The sequence below is a fragment of the Sarcophilus harrisii genome, chromosome 1 (genome assembly GCF_902635505.1).
Source record: "Sarcophilus harrisii chromosome 1, mSarHar1.11, whole genome shotgun sequence".
NCBI classification, from domain to species: domain Eukaryota; kingdom Metazoa; phylum Chordata; class Mammalia; order Dasyuromorphia; family Dasyuridae; genus Sarcophilus; species Sarcophilus harrisii.
In genome coordinates, this window is record NC_045426.1 from 352,580,896 (window position 1) to 352,608,788 (window position 27,893).

Sequence of the window (27,893 nt, forward strand, 5' to 3'; positions counted from 1 at the left end):
GGCTTTGGTATTTAGAGAGCCTATGGAACATTGCCTTTAGCTCTAAATTTTAATTTCTTAGTTCAGCAAGTGAGGGTAGTAACATCTTCCTTTAAAAGAGGATATGAAAATTTCTTTAGTTAACTCTTAATATAGGCTACAAAATGGACATAGCCCTAATAGTAGGGGAAAAAAAGAAGTCAGAAGACCTGGGTTCTAATCTCACTTATATTTGCTTCTCTTTACCCAAATGACTTGGGGTCATGTGGAATGGCCTAGATAACCTTTGAGGTTCCTCCCAACTCTGGGACTTTCCTATTTTCTGGGAGTTGGTTCTTGTTTTTAAAATTAAGGCTGAGAATTCAGACTCTTGTTTGGCCATTTACTTATTGTGACATGCTCAAGAGAGAGACTTTCTCTGTAAATTTGACATTATTATCTACTTTTAAAAAAGAATTGGCAGGGACTTTCTTTTAAAATGATGCTCTAAATGACTTTTTAAAAAAGTATTTTGCTATAGCACCATTATCTGGATAGCAAGAAAAGAAGAACTCAGTAAAAGATCTGTCTTGTAGCCTTTCTAAATGGATTTAGTTCTAGAATTGTCAAAAGAAACTTGAAATCTAGGAGATGGATCTCCAATTAGCACTTGCATAGTGATGATAAATCAGCATTTTGGCACTTTTAAAGTGAAATACCCCTTGCCCAGCACATTTTCCTCTTTTTAAGTGATATTCTGACGCAGTTTATATTCTTCTGAGTGAATTTAGGAATCATCAAATTGTTAATTGGGGAGTAGAGGGTGGCGATAGAAGAAAGGCAGTAATTTTCTTAGCTAGACCTTTTAATTCATCAGACATTTCAGACAGTAAACATTATTATTAAACACACATCATATATGCATATATGTACATGTGTATATATGTATATAGTCAGGCACTGGGGATATTGTCAAGTCCTGGGGATACAAAGAGAGGTAAAAGATATTTCCTGCCCTCAAGAGGTTCACAGTCAGATGGTAGAAATCATAAGCAAACAAATAAGAACAAACAAGCTATATACAAAGTAAACAGAAAATAATTAAAAAGAGACACTAGAATTAAGCGCTTGAAGAAAGGTCCCCATAACAAAATGTTTTTAAAATGAAAGCTGATGCACATGACAAATATGGAAATATGTTTAAAAGGATTGCACATATTTAACCTATATGCTTGGGGAGGAGGAAGGTTAGATTGAGGAAGAAAATTGGAACTCAAAATCTTATAAAAATGAATGTTGTTATATTTACATGTATTTGGAAGAATAAAGTACTATTGAAGAAAAAATAAAATCAAAGCTGAGAATTTATTGAATGCAGGGCACTATGCTAGACATTGACAAGGACTTGCTTGCATTTATCTACAGAGAAAGAATATATACATAGATGGTAAACACAAAGTAATTTTTAGAGTTTGACAGCATTATCATCTGTGTGATCAGGAAGGGTCTTAGGTAGGGCCAACTGTATTTTAAAGGATATAAGGAAGAAAATTAATTATTGGGCTTGCCATACCTGTTGGAAATTTCATATTGCAAACTCACCAGTGTCTCAAACTCAACATGTCTCAATCAGGACTCATCTTCCCCCACCCAAACACACATCTTTTCCAGATTCCTGGATATTTTTTACCCATGTTCTCAACTCTCTCTTGTCTTTTACATCCAGCTACTTGTTAAATCTTAGCCATTCTTTTTTCCCCTCTGAGGCAATTGGGGATAAGTGACTTGCCCAGGGGGAACACAGCTAGGAAGTATTAAGTGTCTGAGGCCAGATTTGAACTCAGGTTCTCCTGATTTCAGGTCACTCTGTCCACTGCATTAACTAGCTGACCTAATTCTTAGCGATTCTTTTCCCTCACACCACCTTGTGTATTCATCTTTTACTCTCATCATAATCTGCTTTCACGGCCATTACCATAGTTTAGTCCCTCATCACCTCTTGCCTGGACTATCATAATAGTCTTCTTATTGGTCTCCTTGCCTCAATATTCTGATCTGTCCAATCAATCTTTCACAGAGTGACCGAAGTGATATTCCTAAAACACAGTCTATGTCACTTTTCTCCTCAATAATCTTCCAGGATCTCCTTTTAACTCTAGGATCAAATACAGCATCCTCTGACATTTAAAGCTATTTATATACCAGCTTCAATCTACCTTTTCAGGGTTATTCTGCATTGCTATCCTTCACAAAGTGTCTGCTCCAGCCAAATTGGCCTTCTTGCTTTCTCTCATAAATGATTGTCTTCTGTCTCTGTGCTTTGCATTTCCTGTCCTCCCATGCCAGAATTCCCTCCTTCCACCTGCGATTTTTAGAATTTATAATTTATGTCAAAGTTTAGGGTAGGTGACATAATTTTGGATCTGGAATCAGGAAGATTTGAAGTGACATTCAGCCTCAGATACTAGTTGTGTGACCCTGGGCAAAATCTCTTAACCCTGTTTGCCTCAGTTTCCTTTTTCAGTAAAATTAACTAGCGAAGGAAATGGCAATACTCTCTAGTATCTTTGCCAAGAAAACCCCCAATAGAGTTAGACATGACTGAAACGACTAAGCAACAAGTTTATGTCAGAACTGAGCTTAAATATGAGTTCCAGCATGACGTCTTTACTAAACCCTGTGGTAGTGAGCATCTTTGATATGCAAAACTACCTTGTGTTATTTCAATTTGTTTTTTGTGTATGTACTTATTTCTGTTGTTAGAAGATAAGTTCTTTGAAGGCAGGAACTAGCCCTTTACCCTAAAGAGATTAGTGAAAGCAGAAAACAGTTCATATATAAAAACAGTAGTTCTTTTTGTTGTAGCAAAGAACTGGAAATGAAGGGGGTGCTTCTGTTGTTGAACAAATCATGAAATTATCAATGTAGTAGAATTCCATGGTGCAATAAAAAATAATGAAAGGGCTAGTTTCAGTGAAACTTGGGTTCCTATTTATGAAATTATGCAATGTAATTAGTGGAGCCAGAAGAATAATTTAGAACAACACTGTAAAAACAAACAATTTTAGAAGAATTGTGATCAAAGCAGTGATCAACCGTGATACCAGAGGACAATCAGGATGCTGAATAGGATAGATTTTTTTTTTAAACATGATTAATATAGGACTTTGTTCTGCTTAACTATGGATATTTGTTACAAAGATTTAGTTTTTCTTTTTTTTTTTTCCAGATTCATCAGAAGAAGATGAGAGAGAAATTGTTGTTAATTGAAAACAAAATTAAATTAAAAAATAAAAGTAAAGGCATGGATGGTGAAAAATGAAATACTGATTTTGGAAAACAAAAGATAGGCCAATTTGATCAATGTAGTAAATATGAAACCAGACTAGAAAGATAAGTGAAAGTAGGATCATTAATGTGATAGACTTAGATAGTAGGAACATTGATATATATATTTATAAATATGAATAGTTGTAGTAAATGATTCCTTATATTTCAATTCATATTTTTATATAAGAATACATTTCATATATTTTAGTAAAGTTTGGTGAGAGAGTGGTAGCTTAAATATTTTTAAGCTGTAAAGGAAAATATACCAACTTTTATATTATTTTATATAGGAAGCCTAAAACCGGAGTATTGATGCTAAACATGGGAGGACCAGAGACATTGGGAGATGTTCATGACTTCCTACTGAGGCTTTTCCTGGACACAGACCTAATGTCACTTCCTGTACAAGAGTAAGATATCCATCTCTCTGTAACCTTTTATTTCTAAGTTTCTGGAACTTTTAATAAATTCTTTTTAAAAATTAACCCTTTAAGCATATTAATTTGCTAATGAAATTATTTTTCTTTTATCATGATTATTTCAATACAATTTTTTTGCTAATGGAATTATGTTTCTTTTATCATGATTATTTTAATACTTTTTTTTCCTTTTGGGAGGGGATGAACATATTAGTAGAACTGTTTTATTATATAAGTTGGTAAAAATTGACATGGGAATAATTTCACATAAAAGGAACGAATTATATGTGTATCTTTCTTGTCTGACCCTTTCTTCTGCACAGAGACTGGATCCTGTTTAAATAAATAATCCCTGAAATTCAAGTCTAAATTGCCTCATAAATATCTGTTATTCATTTCATATCAGTTTAATAAACATTTATTAAGTGCCAACTCTGTGCAAAGCACTGTGCTTATACAGGCATATCCTCTTTAATTGGTTCTGTGAAAGCACATTAGGCAAAACATCATTACAGAGAGCAACTGTTTAATAGGAACAATGTTATAAATGCTACAAATGAATACTCTTTTAAGGGTTTTTTTTAGAATTTATTAAAAAGGTTATGAAATAATGTGGGTTGGATCATTGTTAAGTGGGCCATACCTTTGTAACTAAATTATTTCCTAGCTAAATATTTAGTAAAGCAATGGTTGCTACTCATTTGTATTGTGAATATATAGGTTTTTAAGTTTGCACAGAGGACTTGTGCATAGCCTGATTTCTTACATTATAGCTTTTGGCATATTCAGGAACCAAAAGATTTTTTGTAAAAGAGCAACTAATCCCCAAACTGATCAATTGGTCTGGAACAGCAGTCGGGTATGATTTCAGGGTTTGTTGCCAGAGTGGGCTGTATAGCAAGGATGGAGCAGATAATTGTCAAAAATGCCTGACACTGCCCTGCTTCTCTGAGCCAAAAAGAACCAGTTTTTTTTAATGGTGATTTGGCTATTGGATTTTCCAACTTTATCTGGTTAGTCTCTTTGTATATTTTCTTTCATGGGTGAAAAACATTGTTTAGCCTGCTAAGATTAAGTAAAGCTAACTTACTTGAATATTGAATGATTTAGCAAACTGGCTCCATTCATCGCCAAGCGTCGGACACCCAAAATTCAGGAGCAGTACCGTAAGATTGGAGGTGGTTCACCAATCAGAAAATGGACTGCCAAGCAGGGGGAAGGCATGATAAAGCTTCTGGATGAGCTGTCTCCACATACAGGTACCTTGTTAATGAAATATATTTTGACATTTATTTTAGAAAGGTTAAAAAATTGAATAACAAATGTAATGAATATATACTCTGTGTGTAAGAGTGTGTATGTGTGTGTGTGTGTGTGTGTTTATCACCATACATATAAACACAGATTTTATATTGTGTCATGATGGTGAAGGAGGATAGGAACCCTCAACTCTGTTTTTTATGGAGTTAATACATGCCTTTTATTTTTATTTATTTATTTTTTGCTGAGGCTTTTGGTGTTAAGTGACTTGCCCAGGGTCACACAGCTAAGAAGTGTTAAGTGCCTGAGGTCACATTTGAACTCAGATCCTTCTGACTTCAGGGCTGGTGCTCTATCCATTGTACCACCTAGCTGCCCCTAATACATGTCTTTTAACGTATCTTCTTCTTTTCGAGCTCCTACAGTATAGATTTAAAAAAAAAACCTGGATTCTTGGTTTTAGAAGAAACAGAAGAGGTTAAAGATAAATTGTGTCATAGAGAAAAATTAGGGGCAGCTGGATGGTACAGTGGATAGAGTGCTTGGTCTAGAGCAGGGGTCCTGAAACTATGGCCCACGGGCCAGATACAGCATCTGAGGACAATTATCCCCCTCACCTAGGGCTATGAAGTTTCTTTATTTAAAGGCCCACAAAACAAAATTTTTGTTTTTATTATAGTCCGGCCCTCTAGCAGTCTGAGGGACAGTGAACTGGCCCCCTATTTAAAAAGTTTGAGGACCCCTGGCCTAGAGTCAGGAAGACACATCTGGGCAAGTCACTTAATTCTGTTTGCCTTAGTTTCCACATCTGTAAAATGAGTTGGAGAAGGAAATGGCAAACCACTTCATCATCTTTGCCAAGAAAACCTCAAGTGGGGTCATGGAGATTTGGATAGGATTGAAAAATGACTTAAACAACAACAAAAAGAGAGAGAAATCCCAGGTTCTGTAAAGAGAAGATTTTTTTGTAAGCAGTAAATTGAATAGATTGCCTGTGTAAGAAATATATAGGATGTTTGTTACAATTGTTTTCCTACTTGGCCCATAGCATTTTCCTTCTGAGGAAGCTACTAACAAAATTAATTTTTAGAGCCAAGTTATTTTAGCATCATTACTACTACTTCTAGGATTAGATGACACAATTATTTAAAAACATTTATTATTAATGTATAGTTGTACATGCCATTGTAGTAGATACTATATGGAGAATATAGATCTAATTTCTACCAATCTGATTGATTGCTTATCTAGGACCTTTAACACTGGTACCAGGGTATATATATATCAAGACAAATCAGCTACATAAACATTTCACAAGTCTTGTATAGGAAATAAAAACATCAGATGCAGGGCAAGGAAAAGTGCATTCAGGAATCGAGGGGAAAAATAATTCCATAGTGAGAGATTCTGATCATGCAAGATTGCTTGAGGGAAAAGGCCAGCTCTTCTTGGATCAACCTGAGAAGACTTCACTTAGCCTTATCAGCCATGGCACTATTAGAAGCTGTTTTTTTTCCCCATTGTATCCAGCTTAATAGCTCCCTGGCATATCAGCTAACTTGGAAAATTGTTTTGTTGTATTCCTGAATGTTAGGTGTGTTTCTTGGCTTTAGCTTTAGCTCAAGGGCATTTCTTATACAGTTCTGTTTCAAATGCCACAATGTATCTTCTTAAATGTTAGGTGAAGGAGGTTTGTCTGACCTCCACTCACACCTACTCGATTGGGAGCAAACTCTGTAGTCATTAACAGTTTATCACTGATAAAAGGTTTAACACAAATTAGATCTGCAATTACTATGCTGTCTTTAGAGGAAAGTGGAAGCATAAAGTGCCATTTTTATCTGTTTATGTGTTACTATAGCACCCATCACCATAATAGGCTCAAACAAAGTTGTCAGGTACAAGCAAAGAGGTTAGGCTGGAATACAGATGAGGGAGAGAAGGCCCTTCTCCTTTACTATGAGGGTAAAATGATTAGACATCTGGGATTAGACAGGACAATCTTAGATTTCGATTTTCTGAGCTTTATTACAGTGTCCCAGAAAATGTCCTGCATTATATTCACCTAATCTGGGTTGGCTAATCATTTTAACTCATGTGTGTTAATGTAAAGAAAAAAATTAGTCTAGTCGATTGGAACATTAAGTCAGCATTATTGGTTCTTTTTGGGAAAATTCTACCTTGGTTGGAGGTATTCATATTGTCATCACAGTAATTACTATAACGATGTTTGAGAAATGCAATAAAATATCATTTATTTCTAAGTAGCAAAGGTATTCATTCCATCCTTATTTTTTATTTGATTTAGCCCTTTTGAGGTAAGTGAGGTAAAAATTATTTTTGTACTGATAAATCACAAAGCTGTTAAGTAAACTATTTTAGATTAAGAAAAGGAAATGTGCAGAAGATGGGAGCAAGATCAAGTAAAGGAAAGATGAATATAAAAGCATGGCATAGTCTGTGGAAATCGTTTTTCAAGAAACACTAAGTAATAAGCACTGTGCTAACCACTAGACAAAAATAGTTCCTATCTTTGAATGACTCAGATTTGAATAGGAGAGACCACATGCAAACAATCATGTACGTGCAAGATAGATAGAGAAAAACGTAATTTCAAAAGGAATGTATTAGTATTGAGAGAGTCTTGCAAAGATAAAATTTAAGCTGAAGTTGAAAGAAGTCAGACATGGACATGAGGAAAGAGAAGTAAACCAAGTACGGGGGAAAATCAGGAAAAAGGCACTGAGTAGGACAGTTGAGTGTCCAGGAACAGTTAAGATGCCATTGTCACTAGATCATGTGGAGAGGGGTAACATGTAAGAAAATTGGAATCATACTAAGGATTTTACTTGTGACCTTGGAGGTAATAAGGGGCTATTGTAGTTTGTGGAGTAGGGAAATGACATGGTCAGATTTGCTTTTTTTTTTTTTTTTTTTTTTTTTTTGCTGAGGCAATTGGGGCTAAATGACTTGCCCAGGGTCACATTGCAAGGAAGTGTTAGGTGTCTAAGGGCAGATTTGAACTCAGGTCCTTCTGACTTCAGGTCTGGTGCTCAATCCACTGCACCACCTAGCCGCCTCCCAGACTTGCATTTTAGAAGAACACATCCTACTGAGTGTAGGATGGATTAGAGAGGGGAAAGAATTGAGATGGGAGACCCAGCAGGGGACTATTGCAGGATCCAGGCATGGGGAAAAGAGGCCCCATGCCAGGGTTGGCAGCTGTGTCAGAAGAAACAAGAGGAGGTAGATGGGAGACACAGCAGAGGGAGAAATGATTGCGGACAGATTAGCTACATGAAGTCCCTGGAAGTGAAGTCAAAGATGACACCTGAGTTGTGAGTGTGGATGATTGGAAGGACAGTGGGGTACCTTCTACATTAATTCCCTCATATGAGGGGAGGGTTTGAAGGGAAAAGTAATGAATTCAGGAATGAATTGTTAATGTGGTGAGAGAAATTAAGAACAATAATAAGTATTGGGTTTTTTTGTGTATGTGTCTTTTGTTTTTATTTTGTCTTTAGCTATATTGGGAGAAATAAAGGAGGATCAAATGAAAAACAGGTGGATTGGTTGGGATGATGATAACTGTTGACTGGGAAAGAAAGAGCTTCTCAGTTCTTACTTTATTTTTTTTTTTTCTCTGCAAAGAATATACTGGAAATGATAGAACAAGAATAACAAAAAGAGAATTGACACTTAAGTGATGAGAGATAGTAAGAGGGCAAGTTAATACCCTTGTTTGATGAGCGCAGGTTACCTGGCCCAGGTGAATGACATCCTTGATTCCAAATGTAATAAAAAGAGATCATGGAAAGCAAGAGAACTACTACAAGATTGGAGATGGGTAGATTTTATTCTACTTTTCCACAAAGGAAAGAAAACATTCTGCAAACTATAGTTCAATAACTTGACTTTATTTCTTGGAAAAATTTTAGAGCAGATCATTAAAGAGATGGTTGGCACCAGAAAAGGAAGCCATGATCACAAATAGCTAGCATGGCTTCATCAACAGGTTTTGCTTTACTACCCTCATTTTCTTTTTTTAACAAAATTAGCAAACTAGTAAATGAGAGGAATGTTATAGATATAATGTATTTAATTTTTAGCAAAGCTCATTTATTTATTAGTTTTAAAAATAATAATAGCTTTTTATTTTTCAAAATACATGCAAACATAGTTTTCAGCATTCACCCTTGCAAAAATATTGTGTTTCAAGTTTTTTTCCCTTCTTCTCTCTCCTTCCCTCCCCAGATAGCAAGTAATCTAATATAGGTTAAACATGTGCAATTCTTTTAAACATATTTTCACATTTATCATGCTGCACAAGAAAAATCAGATCAAAAAGGGAAAAAATGAAAAAGAAAAACACAAGCAAGCCAACAACAATAATAGCAACAACAAAAGATGAAAATACTATGTGTTGTGATGCACATTCAGTCTCCATAGTCCTCTCTCTGGATGCAGATGACTCTCTCCATCACAAGTCTATTGAAACTGGCCTGAATCACCTTATTGTTCAAAAGAGCCATGTCCATCAGAATTGATCTTCACATAACCTTGCGGTGTACAAAGTTCTCTTGGTTCTACTTACTTGACTTAGCTTCAGTTCTTGTGAGTCTTTCCAGGCTTTTCTGACATTATCTTGCTCATCATTTCCTATAGAAGAATAATATTCCATAGCATTCATATACCATATTCAGTCATTCCTCAACTGATGGACATCCATTCAGTTTCAGTTTCTTGCCACTACGAAAAGGGCTGCCACAAACATTTTTGCACATACAGGTCCCTTTCCCTACTTTAACATCTCTTTGAGATACAGGCTCAGTAGAGACACTGCTGGATCAAACTTTGATGGCCCTTTGGGCATAGTTTCAAATTGCAAAACTTGTGATAAAGCATCTAATAGTGAAGAAGCAGAGGAAGGAAGAAGAGGAAGATAAAGCGAAGAATATAGGTGACAATTATATGGTGCTTACTATGTATTTCTGATTTGGTACTGGGCTGTTATGTCATTTGATCCTCACAGCCCTGGAATGTGGATGCTATTATTTTACCCGTTTTACAGATGAGGGAACTGTGAGCTAACAGTGGCTAGGAGAAGATTGAAAGATATAGATTAGACTATGCAGAAGAATGACTTTTGATTATTGGTTGAAGGAAGTAGGAATGTTTTACCTGGGGCAGAGAAGACTCAAGGGAGACATGATAGTTGTCCTAAAGAGCTGCCTCGGGCCCTTCTTTGAAGGACTAGCATGAAGAAGGGTAATTAGACTTGTCTGTTTGATCCTGGAGGGCAAGAACAGTGAGTGGTGGCTAGACAGTAGGAGATGCATGTTTAATTAAGCTAAATGTTAGGAAAACTTCCTAGTAATTAGAGCTGTCCAAAAGTGGAATGGTCTTCTGCAGGAGGGGCCATTCTCCCTCTTCTTAGAAGCCTTCAAGCCAAATTGGAAGATGTCTTGTTGGTTATATGAACATGAGTTGATCAGCATACATCATCTATGTGTTGGATTAAATAGTCACTGAGTATTTTTCCAGCTCTCAGATTCTGTTCTTCTAAAAGATGGAAAGATGGTATTCTCTCTCTACTTACATATGACTACAAGTCCTTTACAGCAAGATTATAAGGTAAATTAATTAGTGCTTTGTGGAAAATATTGCCAAAACTAATTTCTTTTTCCTTTTTGTCATTTATATTAAATTGTGAAGAAGGTATTTTAAAAAGTGATATTTTCCAAGTTCCCAGGAAATTTTGAAGTCTCATGTTTTTAGTTTAATTTGGGGTAAGTTTTACTGGGTTTCAATGAAGTTTTATCGATTGATGTATATAGAACACACTGTTAGCCAGAGTATTGAATGTCAACTCTTTATGGTGAGAGATGTATATAATAGGAAGAATGCTAAAGGTACTAATGTTTTAAAATATAAATATTCCTATTATTGGGGAAAACAATTATAACTGATAGGCCAATTTGACATGGGCATATATTTGGAATAAAATGTGTGTGTATCATTAGTGGGTCAATGAATGAATGAATGAAAAAGCATTTAAGTACTTACTATGGGCAAAGCACTGTGCTAAGTGCAGATTTACAAATAAAAAATCAGACAATTTCTGCTCTTAAGGAGCTCATATTCTTATAAGTGAGATATTATATATACATATACATATACACACATGTGCATGTATGTACATACATACAGGCATAACAAATATATTTGTTTTGTGTAATATGCATATTTATACATACTCACACACATATATGTGTATGTAGTTTAAGCTGCAAGTCAGATAGAAATGACCAGTAGTTCTTAAGTTGCACTGTCAACAGGGCAGATGACAGTACACCTTCTTTAAAGCCATTTCCATTCACAAAAAATATCTGTTCCTGTTTTTGACCCATTTGTCCAATGCCAAGGACTTTCTTTTCTGTGTCTTCAATATCTGTAGTAGTTAGGAATAAAATGGGTTTGGGAAGAGAGATTAGCTCTTGCTGAAGCAGTTTCTAAGTCTCATCCCCATAGGGATTGCTTAATAAGATGATGATTTCAGGGATTGGGCCTGAAGCAGAGATACTAATATGGTAGGCATTCCTTTTCCAGGACTGTTGGGTTTGGGATCCTGGGTTGCCTCTGTCACTTTAAGGGGGGGTTATGGTAAAATGGGTTTGATTTTCCTGACACATACCACCTTTTGGCTTTCCCTCAGGGGTGCTCTCCTGATTCAAGTATAGGAGAAAAGTAAGAAGTCCAAATAATAAGTACTATTAGCAAAAGAAGAAAATTTGGTGAAAAAGATTCTATTTCACATTTGGTTTATTTTGCATTCTATGTATATTAAATATAAAAATAGCAAATTATACTACTTCTAGTTTTTTACTCAAAGAATTGTATACTGTTTAAATGATTGTAAATTACTATCTAAATTAATTTAAATCTAAATCAATCAATAGTTTTATTGTATTAAAAAAATCCAGTTTCTTTATTTGATTTTCATTTTCTATTCATAGATATGATCAAATAATTTAAAAGTTGGATTTTTATTTGGCTCTTAAGTTATATTAATTAATTAATGGTATATTTTATAGTAACAATCATTAACATTTGTGAATTTTCTAACATTTTCTTCCATTTTCCTTAGTGACATCCACAAAATTAAACCAGTCTGTATTGTTCAAGATCCACAATTATATTTGGCTAACACTTGCTGTAGTTTCTTAGACTAACCCAATCAAGGACATCTTGTAGTCACTTTTTCTAAAATAGGTTTTCATTTATTGATGACTCAGGAAGCATTATCTATTTTTTCCAAGGCATTTGGCTTTCTCTAACTTCAATATGTGGTTACCCTCTTGCCTTTATCTATCAGTGCAGTTTCCACACCTCACTTAGCCTGCATCATTTGGGGAACTCCCTGACCTCAGATATTTGGTTTACTATTTTCAGATGCCATGCCGGTGGAAAGAAAATGTTAGCAAAAGGGTGATGACCTGCAACATTCCGCAACTTTACAATGTCAAACTTATTGTTGTATTGTCACAAACAGATTAGGAAGCAAATCCCACATAACTCTAGGCTGTAGCATTTCAAATCATCTAGAGTAACTGAAAAATAGAGACTTAATATTATTTTTAAAGGACAGTTAACTTTTTCTTCATTAACTGCATGGTATTAGAGCAATCATTCATTTGTGTTTCATGTTATGGTGCAGTTTTTCCTGGTATGGCTGAATAGTAGCTCACTATAGCTTCTGACTAAAAGAAATTATTGTAGCTTATGTTAACTCATATTTGTTGGTGATAATGCATGTTACATTTCCTCATTTCATCTTTACAACTATCTTGTGAAATAGGCTGTGCAAATGTGATTAGTCATTTAATAGATAAGAAAGCTTGGATTCATAGACAATAAGTGACTTGGGTCTGATCTTGTTGTTAGTCACTAACTAGGGCTTTAGACTTAAACTCAGGCTCTCTCTGCTATACCGAGTTCAGACACATCCCATTTGTCAGGTCTTGTGGAAGTAATTTATTCCATTTGTCCTTCCATCCCAGAATCACCAGAATGGTTTTGTGTATGATCTTTTCCTTCAATGCAATGGATTCCTCTTAGCAATCTATAAAGAATGACATTCTGCACACTCCATTGGTGATTAATTCGATTTCCTAGCAATTCTTATGCCTAGAAGAGGTTTTTGGTAGATTTTTGTATAAGCAGGACAAGATTATTCCCTAAGGTCTAATTACTAACTACTGCAATCTAATTATTTGATATGTTTTGTTTTTAAATACTTTTCCTCCTAACCACTTGAAAAATAGCCTTCTTTTTAGTTTATAACTTGAAATTTTGTACATATAAGCTTAAAATGAGCACTGAGGAAACTTTATTTATATTCCATTAGAAAATGATAAGGAAGAACGGGGCAGAAAGGGATAGTAAGAAAGAGATGATGGAGAGAGAATAAAAAGAGGTTAGCAACAGAACACCAAGAACAGTCCCTTCAGATGTCCCAATTATTGATACCGGTGCCAATGGCACTCTGATCTGTGGCATGCCACCTGATCACTTTGTGTATACATTTCTTTGCTTGAGCCTAGTCATTCATTAGCAGACATTGACCAAAGACCCCTCAGAATTTGACATTTTATTTTTGTGTTTGTTTATATAAGTTGATCTGTGTTTATAGGAAGAGAGAATGCTTGAATGTTCTATCTAATACTTGGCAAGCAAATGAAAAATTGAATTTAAAGAATTATTATTACAATTGTACTTTAATCTCAGAAAGTACAAACAACTAGATAAGCATCAGAGAAAATTATAATACCTTAGAAAGTTCAGCATCTCAGAAATTACATTAATCTTTCTTTTTAACTATGAAAATTGCACAGTGGACAGAACAATATGAAAAAATCTTATTAAAGTGAATTTTTTTCTCTTTTCTCTTCCTTTGTACTTCTTAATAGCTCCTCACAAATATTATATTGGATTTCGGTATGTCCATCCTTTAACAGAAGAAGCAATTGAAGAGATGGAGGAAGATGGACTTGAAAGGGCTATTGCTTTTACACAGTATCCACAGTACAGCTGCTCTACCACAGGTGAGGGCATCTCTTTTAAAATGGGAAACTAAATATTTCCCAGCCAACATATTATGACATACCTGTGAGCCAAAGTACTAATAGGCAAGGATAAATCATTTAAGATTTGAATGGAAAATCCAGCCTGTCTCCTTTAAATTGCAAGAGTTCAGGTCAGTTCATTTGAAATCTCTTGTTCATCTCTTGCTTGAGTTATTGCTTGGACTGCTAAGAATTATAAATAATGAATAGAAAATAGTAACTGAGTATTCCAGCACAGTTTTATAATAAAGTAGTAAGTAATGAACCTTAAGCCACTTCCTCTAGTTGCATATTAAACCCCACTTTTATTGTTTCCTTAACATTTTTGACCTAGCAGAATAGCCAGAAGACATGGTTATTTCTATTTTCAAGGAAAAGATGCCCATGTTTGTTATTGTTTCCAAGCTTGTAACCATGGTGACAGAGACTGATTCATATTTGGAAGTCTCTTAATTCATTAATTGTGGGTGAGTTTTGTCTCTTACATAACCATCATCCACATGGATAGTGAAAGCTTTCATCTTGCTTCATTCTTGGGGTCAGTTGGATAATTTTTTGCTCTTTGCTGCTGGACATAAAAACTGTTAAGTTTACCCTTTGTCATATTATAAATAGAGTCTAGCTGCTGCTGTATTTTAACTATTTGTCTGAAGCACTAATCATTCTTATTAAAAAATACCCGACTCCTCAGAAATAAATGTTAAATGAACAAATGGGTTCAATTTTTGTTTCCTTGGAAATTTTCTAAATATATTTTCTGAATATCTTATGTAATATCATTGGTGAACAGGTCAAATCTCATAGGGGAGTAATTTATACTTAATTTCCTCAATAAACTAAAGATATGTATTTCTTTAAGAAAATTTAATATGTTAAAAATCCAAAGTTATAAAGCAGGTGAATTTAGGTGCTGGTTATTTAAATTATAAAAGATTTCCTTTTCTAACTTTTCTTTAAATAACTAGGTCTTTTAGTGTTTGTGCAGAAATTTAATTTATACTCAATAATTTTTATAGTATTTATCACAGGAGACATGCCTGTGCATCTAAGGTGTGAGGTACTCAGAAGGGTGCATTAATTCTCTTAGGCCACTTGGGTGTTGTTCATCCATGGTATCTTTTAAACGTCCACTGTTGTGGCAGAACCATAATGTCTTAATTCCTAATGTATTGATCTCAAGCAGCCCTTTCAGTTATGTCTTCACCTTCTTACATAGTTCATCTAGTCCACTAAATAGTGCTGATTTAAAAGAACTAATGCAGCTATTCCCTTATGCTCAGACTAACACATATCTGTACATTTTATTTGAAGTGTATTTGTGTTAATACCTGCTATATAATATTTCAGGAGATAGTGCTCCTGACAATGGATCTGTTAATTTAAACAAGGTAATTCTATTCAATTGTACCCTGCTTTCCTGCATTAAGTTCACTGTTTGTAGGTTGCTGTCTAGCCTGAGTAAATTTTAATTAAAATATGACACTGTCATGTCTAGCATTTTAAATTGGATGCCTTTCCGTTTCTTGTAGTTCTTTTATTTAGCATAATCAATAGATTGGTGGTGTGAGACATCTTAAGGTCACAGCACAAGTATCACGTCAGGGTTGGAGGTGAGATTCCAAAGTCCTTCAGTCTTCTGTGTTTAACTCTTGGCCATTGCCTGTTCACTTAAGTTAAGAAAGAATAATTTTAAGGTTAGAGCCTTATAATTTGAGGGTCTGGGGAGGAGCTTTATGTTTTCCAACACAGACATATGATACCAACACAGAAAATATATGAACTTCTTGTTAGGGTACTTGTGTAAGAGATGACTGTTTTAGTTTATTCCAGGGATTGATATTTCCCCCTCATGTCCTATCTGTTAGTAAATTGACTATTCACCAATGACATTTTGCTTTCTCAGAAAATGTTCCCTATTTTAGAAAATAACTAAGCTTGGACAATGGTATTTTTCACTGGGAGAGACCACAAGTGTGAAAGTATATTGTAAATGATGAAAGTCTATTGTAATTGAGCATTTTTATTAATCTTCATTTCTATGAAGTTTAATTTATGTGCATTTTAAAGTTTTTAAATGATTATAATTACACAGCTTTTGTATAGATGCTATAATTACTGACCCCACAAACTTGTTATTTATTCTTGTTATGAAAAATTTATTAATTGCCTGCCTATATGTTTTAGGCAGTAGCTTAAATGCTATTTATCGATACTATAATAAAGTTGGGAAGAAACCAAAGATGAAGTGGAGTACTATTGACAGATGGCCTACCCATCCTCTTTTCATTCAGGTAAAATAAAAGATCACTACCATTGTGTGTAGCTTTGTTTGTTGGTGTTAATAAAGTTTTTATCTCTACTTGCTTTGTATAAGCTGCTCTTTGAGTTTTAATTCCACCAGTTATGTTCTGGACTTTTTGCCCATTAGTTTAGTTTTTTGTTTTATTACATAGGAAAATATATAGAAATAATGAAATGTTTAGGCTTTTATCTTAACAAACTTAATTGTCAGAAATAAATTCATTTTTATATTGGATTGTAAGCTTCTCTAGAGTGAATATTCTATTTTGTCTTTCTTTGTTGCTTAACAATACTGGGCACATTGTAGGTACTTAAATGTTCATTAACTAATTTGTTCAGTGACGTAATTGTATTTTCATTGATGTGGATCTTCAACATTTTTGAATACCATGGCCAAAAAAAAAGTATATAAGATGATTGGGCCCTCATATAAGATCTTAAGAAAATTATATTATAATGATTTTGCTTCTAAAGGGCACCCATACTATGATAAAGTATATTTGTATTGGTGATTCAGTTACAGAGAATTATTTATTAGTTTCCATTGTGTTACAGTTTATATACCTGACAGTAATGTGATTTATTTAGAATCTTTTGTGTTAGCCTATTTGCTCAACTTTATTTGCATATGATGCTATCTATAATTATTACCAGACACTGTAGTATGTATTTTACTTTGTTCCATAAATGGAAACTGTTGTCTATTGGAAAGTTCACTAGCTTTTGGAAGAATGTCTTTAATGTGCACGTGTGTGTGTGTGTGTGTGTGTGTGTGTGTGTGTGTTTTTCCCTAAGACCTCTTATTTAAAATCCATAACCACTAGATGGTGCTCAGCATCATTGTGAATTTGGGTTAAGATCCTTAGAGAGTCTATAATATTCCTTTAGGTCATGTTGTAGGTAATGTAATAGGTTGATATAATAACACTTCATATCTAGAAACTAGGGCTTGATGACCATTTTAAGAAGCAAAGTAAAAAGGGTAAATTGATTTTTAGTTACAGGGACTGTTTTGTATATCTGATTTCCTGACTATGTGCAGAGAGTTCTGTGTTTAGTTTGAATGTGAATCCGAACCATGACTATCTCTTTTGCCTTTGCTCTGGAGAGGCTTATGATTTTGCAAGTAGGGGTGTTTCAGGTCAAGACTGACATGTGGTAGCAAAGCTCAACAGACAGATCTGCACAGCATCTGTCTGCCTGCACTCATCTAGTGAGTAATTAGATTTGCATTAAAATTCAGCTCTTTGAAAAGGGGGGAAGAAGAAAGATGGAAAGGTCTCTTGACTGAGGAAGTCTCTGTTCATAAAATGAAAGGGTGTTTCAGCGGCATTTTGCTGCCCTACTCCACAATGTGATTGAAGATTCAAGGTGGTGTTTCTCTTTTTTTGTGCAATTGGATTACTTATAGAAAATGCTGCCAGTGGAAATCTTTAGGTGATCATACAAGTGTTCCTCTGATTTTGAGCATGGCACAGACAATCTTAAACCATGATGAAGTTGTATTTATTATTTGTTATTCATAAAGGGTGTAAAAGATGGTTTTGAAATCCCCATTTGTAATAGATTTCATTCTTAGTATTAAGGATCATTAAGCAGAAAAGAAAAAATAGACCACAACCCAATAAGCTTAATGAAACACAAGACTTCATGATAACAAAAGCCAGAAAAAATCAAAACCTGTTTTCTAGTTTTATATGTACCAAATTGGTTTTACCCAGAAATAACAAAATAAAATTGTATATCTACTAATTTCACTAATAATATGGCTTAATCTGTTGGAGCCAATCACATCAAGCTCACTTCTAGGCTCCAAACAGAATTTGCAGAGGACACTCTCCCCAACCCTCTGGCTACAAGTTTGGCTTACCTGGATGGCCTGAGCTCTAAACACTAAAGTGGTTTTCTATCCTGCCTTGTGATAATTTTTTTTAAGGAGGTAATTAATGAGCACTGAAAAGAGAAAATTAACTCTTCCAGCTACACATCTCAGTATGTTTTTAGGAGTTTGATTTGTGGGACAGGTATATAGATTACAAAAATATACTCTGTTTTGATAAATTGATCTTCTAACTTAAAAGATGGCACAAATAAATGATAAAAGTGAAGCAAAAAGTTGTACTTAATAAAAATTGGAATTGATGAACACAATTGAGGACTTGAAGTCGGAAGGTTGATGTTTTGCTTCTAATCCTGTTTTATGACTATGTATAATTTGGCAGATTTCTATGCATTGTTTTCTTCTGATGATTGTGCTGGGATTGACACCAACTTCTTATTAGGAGACTGACTTTGTCTTGAAAGATGCCATAAAAATAGAACAGCATTTTCTGACTTTTTCCTACTCTTATTTCCATCTAATGTATTTTAGTTTAATGTGATGGGCCTGAAAGCCAAACAAAGGAAGTTTTAGAAAGACCTGGTAAGCTGTTTTCCTGCTAACTGAGCAAATGAGAGATCTTAAAACAACTTCTCTTCCCCATATGTGTTTCCTCTCCATCTGGAAGCGTGCCCTGTGCCTCCCGAGGGGAAGCAGACACAGAACGTACATTTTCAGTGAGCCATTAGTGAGCTTTAGAAGTTTCCCATCAAATTCCCCAGGCCCCTAAAACCCTTGTTATCTGTTTTGATGATGAACTAAAGGAGGAAAGACTTACCTTTGACTGTCAAAAAATAAAAAAACCCAAATTTTTTTTGTTTTTGTTTTAATATTGCCTTAAGAACATTTTGGTATCTTAGTTATTTCCAAAGTTTGTTTCCTTTGCTTTTGGCTTTTATATGCCTTTCTTTTTTTTTTTCTTTATATTTACACAGTGTTTTGTAGACCACATACAAAAAGAATTGGACCTGTTTCCACCAGAGAAGAGAGGAGAAGTGGTCATTCTTTTCTCCGCACACTCACTGCCAATGTCTGTAAGTTATAACAAAATATATTTTGTAAAATCAAGGAAAAAATTATACTTAATATTTTCTCCTTTTTGTGTTCAGTAATTATTGCCTCCATTTTATTAACTTATAAAATTAATTTATCCTTAATAGTTTCTATGTTTATGGGTAAAGAATAATATCCAAAACATTCTTATCTGTCACAGCTAAATACTATTTTTCCTCAGTGTCAGTAACCAGATTGGTCAGTGTACATCATCCATGACTAGGTATATTCTTAATATGTATTCATATATAATAAAAACACCATACTTTGAAAATTAGAAGCATAGATCAAGGAGCCCAGAAAAAAAGGGACAAATTCCATTGCCTTTGACCTTTTGTTGAGAGGCAGTCAAGCATCAGGTGAGAATTCTGAGACCGTCAGCAGCTGGATTTTGTCAGAGTTGAATGCCTAAAACTGAATCTTTGGATTACTTTTGCTTCACTCTGAGAAGATTTATTTAAGAAGGAGCTATTTGTTATTCACAAAATCATTAGCACTCTTTTTCTTTTAAAGTTGCCTCTTTCTTACAATTTTTATCACATATGTGTTGATTCTTTGCTTATCAAAACATCTTTTCTGCTTAAAAAAGCAGAAGCTTCTGATTGTAGAGATTTCAATATTCATGTGTTCTGGGTTGGACTTTGAACTCTTTGTCAGATGGAATAATTAAGGTAGTCAGACACTAAAAATATTTTTGACAAGCATATTTCATGTAGTTAAGGCCACATTTTAAAAAAAAAATAGCTTTTTATTTTCAAAAGATATGCAGATAGTTTTCAGCAGTCACCCTTGCAAAACCTAGTATTCCAAATTTTTTCTCCCTCTTTCCCCCTCCCGCTCCCAGACAGCAAGTAAGCCAATATACATTAGACATATAAAGCCACATTTTTAGAAAGAAGACTTGACACAGAGATTAGCCAACACAAATTCCACTATTTCACATATGTGACTGGTGATAAAATATAACCAATTTTCTTTGTGCTCCTCCATGTTTTGCTTTTTTACGTCTTACTTGGGAATGTCACATATCATCTACCACTTTCTCCTTAAAGGAAGAAAAGAAACTACACTGCAGATCCTTTAAAGCATAATGCACATTAACATGCTCTTTGACCTTAATGATGTTAGGTTGAATTTCAAAAAATGATAATGATAAATGGGCAGGAGACTTGGCAAGCAAGAGCTTCGAATAAGAATTCATTCTTAGCAGGTAAATCGTAGATTTAGAGGTAGAAGGAGCTTCAGAGGTCACCTCACTCAGCTTCCTCCTATTTTTGCAGATGAGAAAATGGAGGCTTGCCTGAGGTTCCACAGGCAGTGGAAGGCAGGGTCAGGGTTCTGATTCCTAACCCAGTGTTCCCCCCACTCTACTTTGTTGTCTCAGCTAATTGTAGGTAAAGATAGGGTTCTGACTCTAGCATCATTTTTCTTGAAACAGTGATTGACAGAGGCATAGGAGAAAAAACATGAGATTGGGAATTAGAAGCCTTCTGTTTTCTGCCATTAACTAAATGTATGATCTTGGGCAAGAAACTTTATTTTTCTAGAACTTGGTTTCCTTCTTTGTAGAATGAAGGGGTTAGATTAGATGTTCTCTAAGGTCAGTTCCATATCTGTGCATCTTGAATGCGTCTAGCTTTGGAAAGAATCATTACTATCACTTTGGTGAGTGGAAATGGCTGGAATGTATTTTTATGGACTGACAAGAATTTTATTGGTATGATGGATTTTTAGGAATCTGTTGGTATGTACTACATATCTTTTTTCAGTGCCTATTTTACTTTTCAGCAAATTTTTATATTTGATTCTTAAACAAAGGAAAAATTGCCTGTAATTCATCTTTTTAAATAATGTTAGATGAACAGTCTTATGTATTAGGTACTGGAAGGAAAAGAGGCATTTTACTTGGCTTCTTGACCTGTTGGTAGCATGGTTCATATGACATTACAGCAGCTATGATAAATGGATTCAAAAAAGAAAAATACTTGCTGTAAACAGTGAAGGAGAAGAATCTGTTGCAGTCCATTTCACTTAGAATTGCTCAAAAGCATTCTGTCCTGAAAGTGTGACCAGTTGAACTTCTAAGATGGCATGCTTTCTCTTTCAAAAGTATAAGCCCCTCCATCTTGTGACTATATTCTAGTTACTGTTACTAGATTTGATACGGGGCCCCGGGCACAGGGAAGTTTGGGGTGACTTTTTGTGGGTTTTTACTGCCACCTGCTGGTCATCAGTGAGGAGCCTAGCTCTGTCAGGGAGGGCAAGTGGGACCACTGTCTTTTTCTCATATCAAAGTCCATTTACTCAGTAATTAACAACAAGATTAGTAGCTCATTTTGATTTTTTTGGAGGTGGAGAGTGAAGGTAGAGAACAAAAGCCCTGAATTTAAACTTCTACCATGGGCCATAGGTTCTTAACCCCTTTTTTTCCCCTATCCATAATGCTATATCTTCAATTCAGAGTTTTGTTTTTGTTTTTTAAAAAACTGAATAATATTAGGTCTTCCCTTTTCTTTCCTTCTGGTTCCTTAAGGGCTTGAGCTTATGGGGGACAGGGAAATTTTCTGGCTGGGGAAAGCAAGTTAATGGAAGTAAAACCTGAAAATCTGGTGAAATAGTAAAGAAAGGACAGTAGAGTGATTGGATACAACAATCCTAAGGAGAGAGAATGAAAAAGGAAATTGTCAGCTTAGTGATCTCTTATTAACTAACCTATTTGTATGCTTCCTGTGGCATTCTGGGTTGATATTTCTAAACTTTATAAAATGGTTTGTTGGTATGAAATCGTCACTGAAGCAGTTAAAAGAAAACCTGAATTGAACATTTCCTAAGGTATTTAACAATTTTCTTTGTCAGCCAGCCAATTTCTTGAATGCCTTGTCTCTAAAGGTTTAAAGTATAATCTTAAATTTATAATCTAATCCTTTTTGTATTGCAATTTCTTTTATTCATCTTTTTTCCTATCAGCTCTAAGCTGTTTTCTGTGCTATGATAAATAAATTAGTACCTTAATTCTCATTTAATATCTCTCACTTCTCTTCTTTCCAGTCCTTTCTTGTATCACATGATTCCAGAAGATATTTGATGGATATTCACATACTTCTACACCAAATTGACTCTTTTTATCCTTCTTTTTTATAGAATTTATTTTGGATGTACTACAATTGCATTTGGTAATAATTCTGATAATAGTCAAATCTTGATTATTACAATATTTATGTAATCTTAGAGGGAAGACACCAGATCCAGTCTTTCCTTAATTGTACTTTGGAGGTTACCCATGAGCAGATTGCTTGATTGTTCTTCATATGATTGGAGCCTAAGAGCATAATCTTTCTTGACCATAGGTAGTCAATCGAGGCGATCCTTATCCTCAAGAGGTAGGAGCTACTGTCCAAAGAGTAATGGAGAAGCTGGGATATTCCAACCCTTATAGACTTGTCTGGCAGTCTAAGGTATGTGTCAGAATCTAGTAAATTAGTAGTGTAATCTTCTATAGTTTTTTTCACCTTTTTAGTTCATCAGCCTTTAGAGAAAATCAGTTCTCTAATTAAGTGCTAAAAATATTGACCATGACACATATATCAGCACTTGCATAGGCTTGCTCATTTTGAAGTCTGGATATTCACCGTGGAAACACAAATAACTGTTGAGCCAAGTAAAAGAGAGGAAAAAAAGAAAGTGATTTAAAAATAACATGATTGTTGATTTAAAGATATATATTTTTGTAAGAAAAATTTGATTCAACAAATTATATACTTCTTAGAGGAAAGATACTGTGCAAGGATTCTTAGGAAAAAAATTGTCTACCTTCAGGGAGCTTGTATTTTATTGGCAGAATAGGATGTATGAAGGAAATAAATGTAATTTGAGGGAAAATGAATGAATGAGTAAATGGAAAGGCATAGATTAAGTACTTACTATGGGCCAAACACCAATCCAGGTGTTGCAGATACAAATAGAAAGTGAGATAGTGGTTGTTCTCCAAAAACTCAGGTTCTAGTTGAGGGAGCATAGGATCCTAGACTTGGAGTGAAAGAGCCCTCAGAGCTCTTTAATCTGTGGTGGCTTCCCCATGCACAGAACAATGGACCTAGGGTCAGTGAGACCAGATGCCAAATGTGGCCTCAGATACTTTCAGGCTGTCCAAATTTGGATAAGTCCCTTACCTTCTCTACCTCTATAAATGGGGATGATAACTACATGTACTTGGCAGAGTTGCTGTGAGGATCAGAGGAGTGCACAAGCCCTTATAAGCATAGAGCCTGGGACATAACCATAACATAATAAATGCTCATTCATGTCCTCTTGTTGCTTCACACAAATCAGAAGCATCAGATGTGGGATGTGAACCAAAGTGCTCTGATTACCATTGTATGGGCTTTCACTGTATGGGATGAATGTTTCTAGGAAGGAGGTCATCCTTGAGCTAAATTTTGGAGGAAGATAAGAATTTTCAGAGGTGGAGATGATAAGAGAAAGCATTCAGCAATGGTGGGGAATGGAGGGAGAATCAAGGATAACTCCCATATAACATATTCCTAACATTTATTGTAATGCCTTGGATAGTATGAGGGTTAAATAGGGGCATTTAATAAAAGCTTGTTGAATTAAATTTTCATATAAAAACAAAACAAAGTCTTCAAATTAACTGAATCCTATGATTTTTATTTCAACAATTCCTAATTTTCACTTTCTTCTTCCTTGTCTTCAGGGCCTCCATTTGTGTCTTCATGGTACATACTCAGATTTCAAAATAAACAATTCTTTTATTATAAGTCATATCAGAGTGTATTTATGTTGTCACTAATATTTTATTTTCATAGGTTGGTCCAATGCCGTGGTTGGGTCCACAGACTGATGAAACCATCAAAGGACTTTGTGCGAGGGGCAGAAAGAATATCCTTTTAGTTCCAATAGCATTTACCAGTGATCATATTGAAACCTTATATGAACTAGATATTGAGTACTCTCAAAAATTAGCAAATGAGGTAAGTTTCCTTTTAACTTTAATCATTAAAAATATTGCTGAGTGTTTCTTTATTTCTGATTTTCTAAGTGTGATTATGCATTCATTCATATAAAAAAAGATTACTATCCTCAGAGGCTTGAATGATTTTTATATAGAAGATATAGTGAACTTATTTTTCTTGATTCCTAGAAGGCAGAACTAGAATCTGCTGGGAGTTTTCCTTTCTGGAAGGTATTCAGGCAGACATGCTCTGACCTCTAATTCGTGACATTTTAGAGGGAATTCATGGTTTATTTTGTTATTGTTCAGTTGTTTTCAGTCATGTCTATATCTTTGTGGCCCCATTAGGAATTTTCTTGGCAGAGATACTGGAATGGTTTGCTGTTTACTTGCCGAGCTCATTTTACAAATGAGGAAACTGAGGCAAATCGCTATTGGGAGGGTCACACAGCTAGTAAATGTCTGAGTCCAGATTTGAACTCAGGAAGATGAGACATACCAACTCCAGGTCCTTTACTCTATCCACTGAACTACCTAGTTGCACTTACCTACCATTAGCCCACAAAAAACTACCCATGATTAAGTTGGAGACTGTCAAACTGGATGAGCTCTAATGATCTGCAGAGGCTCCTTCAAAATCTAAGGTCATATGATTCTGTGACTCAATCAGAATACCACTAATTTGGAATTTGTAGTAACTTTGACTGGAATTGAGTTATCTACCCCCATTCTTTTTTGTTGTTGTTGTTTTTAGTTTGTGTGTGTGTGTGGGGGGGGGCATTGGGGTTAAGTGAGTTGGTGCCCAGGATCACATAGCTGGTAAGTGTTAAGTATCTGAGCCTGAATTTGAATTCAAAGCCTCTGACTCCATGGGTGATGCTCTATCCTCTGCGCCATCTAGTTGCCCCACTTCCTTTCTTCATGGAGTCCTTTCTTCATATAATAATTTCATAGTGTAAAAATATTGAAGAGGGAAATAATTAATACTTTAAAATATAATTTGGAATCATATTAGCAAATGAAAAACAATCTTATTCATTAAATCAAGTGGCCTGATGATCACTGTTAGACAACACCTTTTATTTTAGTTTGAATAATTATTATACTTTATGAAAACTGTACTGTTTTTAAAAAGTCAGTTCTTCAGACTTTTCATTAATCCTGTCAGGCATCTTTCCATTCATCTGAATTAGTTGGGTTTTATTGTGCTATAATTCCTTTTCTTCCTTGATGCTGTCATTTAATTTGGGACTTTTATAAAAATTTATTTTTCTATTATGTGTTACAAGGCATTTGGCTTTTCAAATTCCATATGGCTTTTTATAAGGATAAGAATAAACACAGAATCTTGTCTTTAGTAATTTTTTTGACCTCTTTTATGTACTGACTTAATTAGCTATTTGCCACTATGTTGTGATCAATCTGATTATTGAAATAATAAATACCATCGTTAGCATCTCGTAATGTAAGATGTATGTGAATTGTCATTCACTATGGAGAAAAACTATAGTTTAGCTATGTTATGGGTTAAATAAGCTTTTGTGGGCTAGTTGGGGAAACCTAACCACCATTTATAACATTTAGCCTATGGGAAAATGCATTCTGCGTTTATGGAGAGAGGGGAATATCCTAATGGGAACACATAGTCCTTCTACCACTGTGGCCATGAGCCATTCATACAGTGAGAAGGAAACACGGTAGTTCAGATAATATTTCTTACTCTCAAGGAATTCCCTATGGGAATCCAGCTTCTGTTATGATGTTGTGGGACAGAATATTCTAAAGAGTGCTAGGATGATTTGTCACCATCTCTGTTAGAAAGCTTTGTAGGAAGGTTGTAATTAGCTAAAAATGAGGTCTCTAGAAGCTTTTTCATATGTTTTACCATATTATCCTTGTCCCACTGCTATTAATTCAGTTTATACCAAGAGTTTGTTAGGGAAATTTTTTTTCCATACTTGAGTTCACAACCATCTTACGTTGGTATTTATAATTTCAGCAATCAGATTGATCACATCAGGGACAATTGACTAATAAGTCAGTACATAAAAAAGAACAAAGAAACTATCTCACCACCATTTATAACATTGTTTATATGATGATATGTGTTCTCAGTTTCAAGCAATTGAAAAGTGAACTTTTAAGAACACAATCTTTCTCTAAATTGAGGACTATCTCATTGACTGATTTTAGTTTTAGCAATTTCCCCTTCATCCCACTTTCCAATCTACTTATGGTAGAGCTAATTAATGTGAAGAAGAAGAGATTCATGTGGCCTAGATCTTTTACTATTGTACAATTTTACTAAATCCTAGATTTGGGTATTCAATTTCCAAATAAACAGAAGTCATTGTACTGTTGTTTTGAGGCTAGATCTACCAGATTTATCAAATATGATTTAAGTACCTTTATTACACAATATATACGTAGAAAACTCACTCAACTTTGAATTATATTAAGTATAGCTCTGGAAAAACTATCCAGGGGTAGCTAGATGGTACAGTGGATAGAGCATCAGCCCTAAAGTCAGGAGAGCCTGAATTCAAATGTGGCCTCAGACATTTTTAACACTTCCTAGCTGTGGGACCCTGAGCAAGTCACTTAACTCTAATTGCCTCAGCCAAAAAAAAAAAAAAAAAAAAAAAAAAAGAAAAAGGAAAAAAACTATCTAATTAATAAATTTGCTTTTTTATTCTGATACTTTAGAGGGAAAAATACTTCAGTCTATATTGGTGATACTCAGTTTTATGATAGTTTAGCCAAAAGAGCACTGTGCTTTTTTTTTTTTTTTATTGTGATGTAGAAATAGGCAATCTGAAATTAATATGAAATATTATGAGATACATCCTGGGAACCATAGCCTATCATTACTGAAAATTAGACTCTATATTGGCTATGAGAAGTCACTCTCCAGGGTGCTTTTTGCATATTACAATATGAAGCACACATTTTTTTGGAAAAAGGGAAGCAGGTTAGTTATCATTTGAAACCAAAATGGAAACTACAATAGTTTTTTTTTTTTTCTGACTTGTGAATATTTCAAAATCCTTTCTGTTCCTTTAGTAACATTTCTTCTTTTTCAATTATACTATATCCTCATATATGGCTCAGGGGGAAAAATGATTGGCTTGCAGGCCTGTTACAGAATTGACTAGAGATGGAGAGGTATAATGGCTAGACAATCAACCTCAAAAGCAAGAAGGCCTGGGTTCAGGTCTTATGTTTACCTGGGCTAGTCACTTTACCTCTCAGAATACTTTATGCAGTTCTTTAAGATAGAGTTGGGGAATGTCCAGTCCATGGGCCATATGTGGCCTGTGAAATCATTTTCTAGGGCAACCGCAAGTGATGAATGAGCTAAAAACTGAGTACAACAGCCTCCCATTGCTTAAGTTCTATAAATTGATAATTTTGTATGGCTGGCGAATGATGTTATGAATATTCAAATAGCTTTTGGCAGAAAAAAGCTTCCCCACTTCTACCCTAAGACTTCAAATTTCAGAGAAGGCATTAAGCTGCATATTCTTCACATAGCATTTCCTGTGCCACTGAAATCTCAAATCTTTTCCCTATTCCTTATTGTTCATGATATAATT

General features: G+C 34.7%; 1 protein-coding gene across 2 annotated transcripts in view; it reads left to right on the forward strand.

Annotated features, from left to right (window-relative positions):
- FECH (ferrochelatase) overlaps window positions 1–27,893 on the forward strand; it is a 43,542-nt gene that overhangs the window by 11,106 nt on the left and 4,543 nt on the right. For both annotated transcript variants that reach the window (XM_003759971.4, XM_023496171.2), the window contains exons 3-9: window positions 3,579–3,698; window positions 4,818–4,966; window positions 13,937–14,071; window positions 16,277–16,383; window positions 19,208–19,306; window positions 22,673–22,780; window positions 24,152–24,316. In XM_003759971.4, the coding sequence (XP_003760019.1) occupies window positions 3,579–3,698; window positions 4,818–4,966; window positions 13,937–14,071; window positions 16,277–16,383; window positions 19,208–19,306; window positions 22,673–22,780; window positions 24,152–24,316 (883 nt within the window). The remainder of the gene's footprint in view (window positions 1–3,578; window positions 3,699–4,817; window positions 4,967–13,936; window positions 14,072–16,276; window positions 16,384–19,207; window positions 19,307–22,672; window positions 22,781–24,151; window positions 24,317–27,893) is intronic.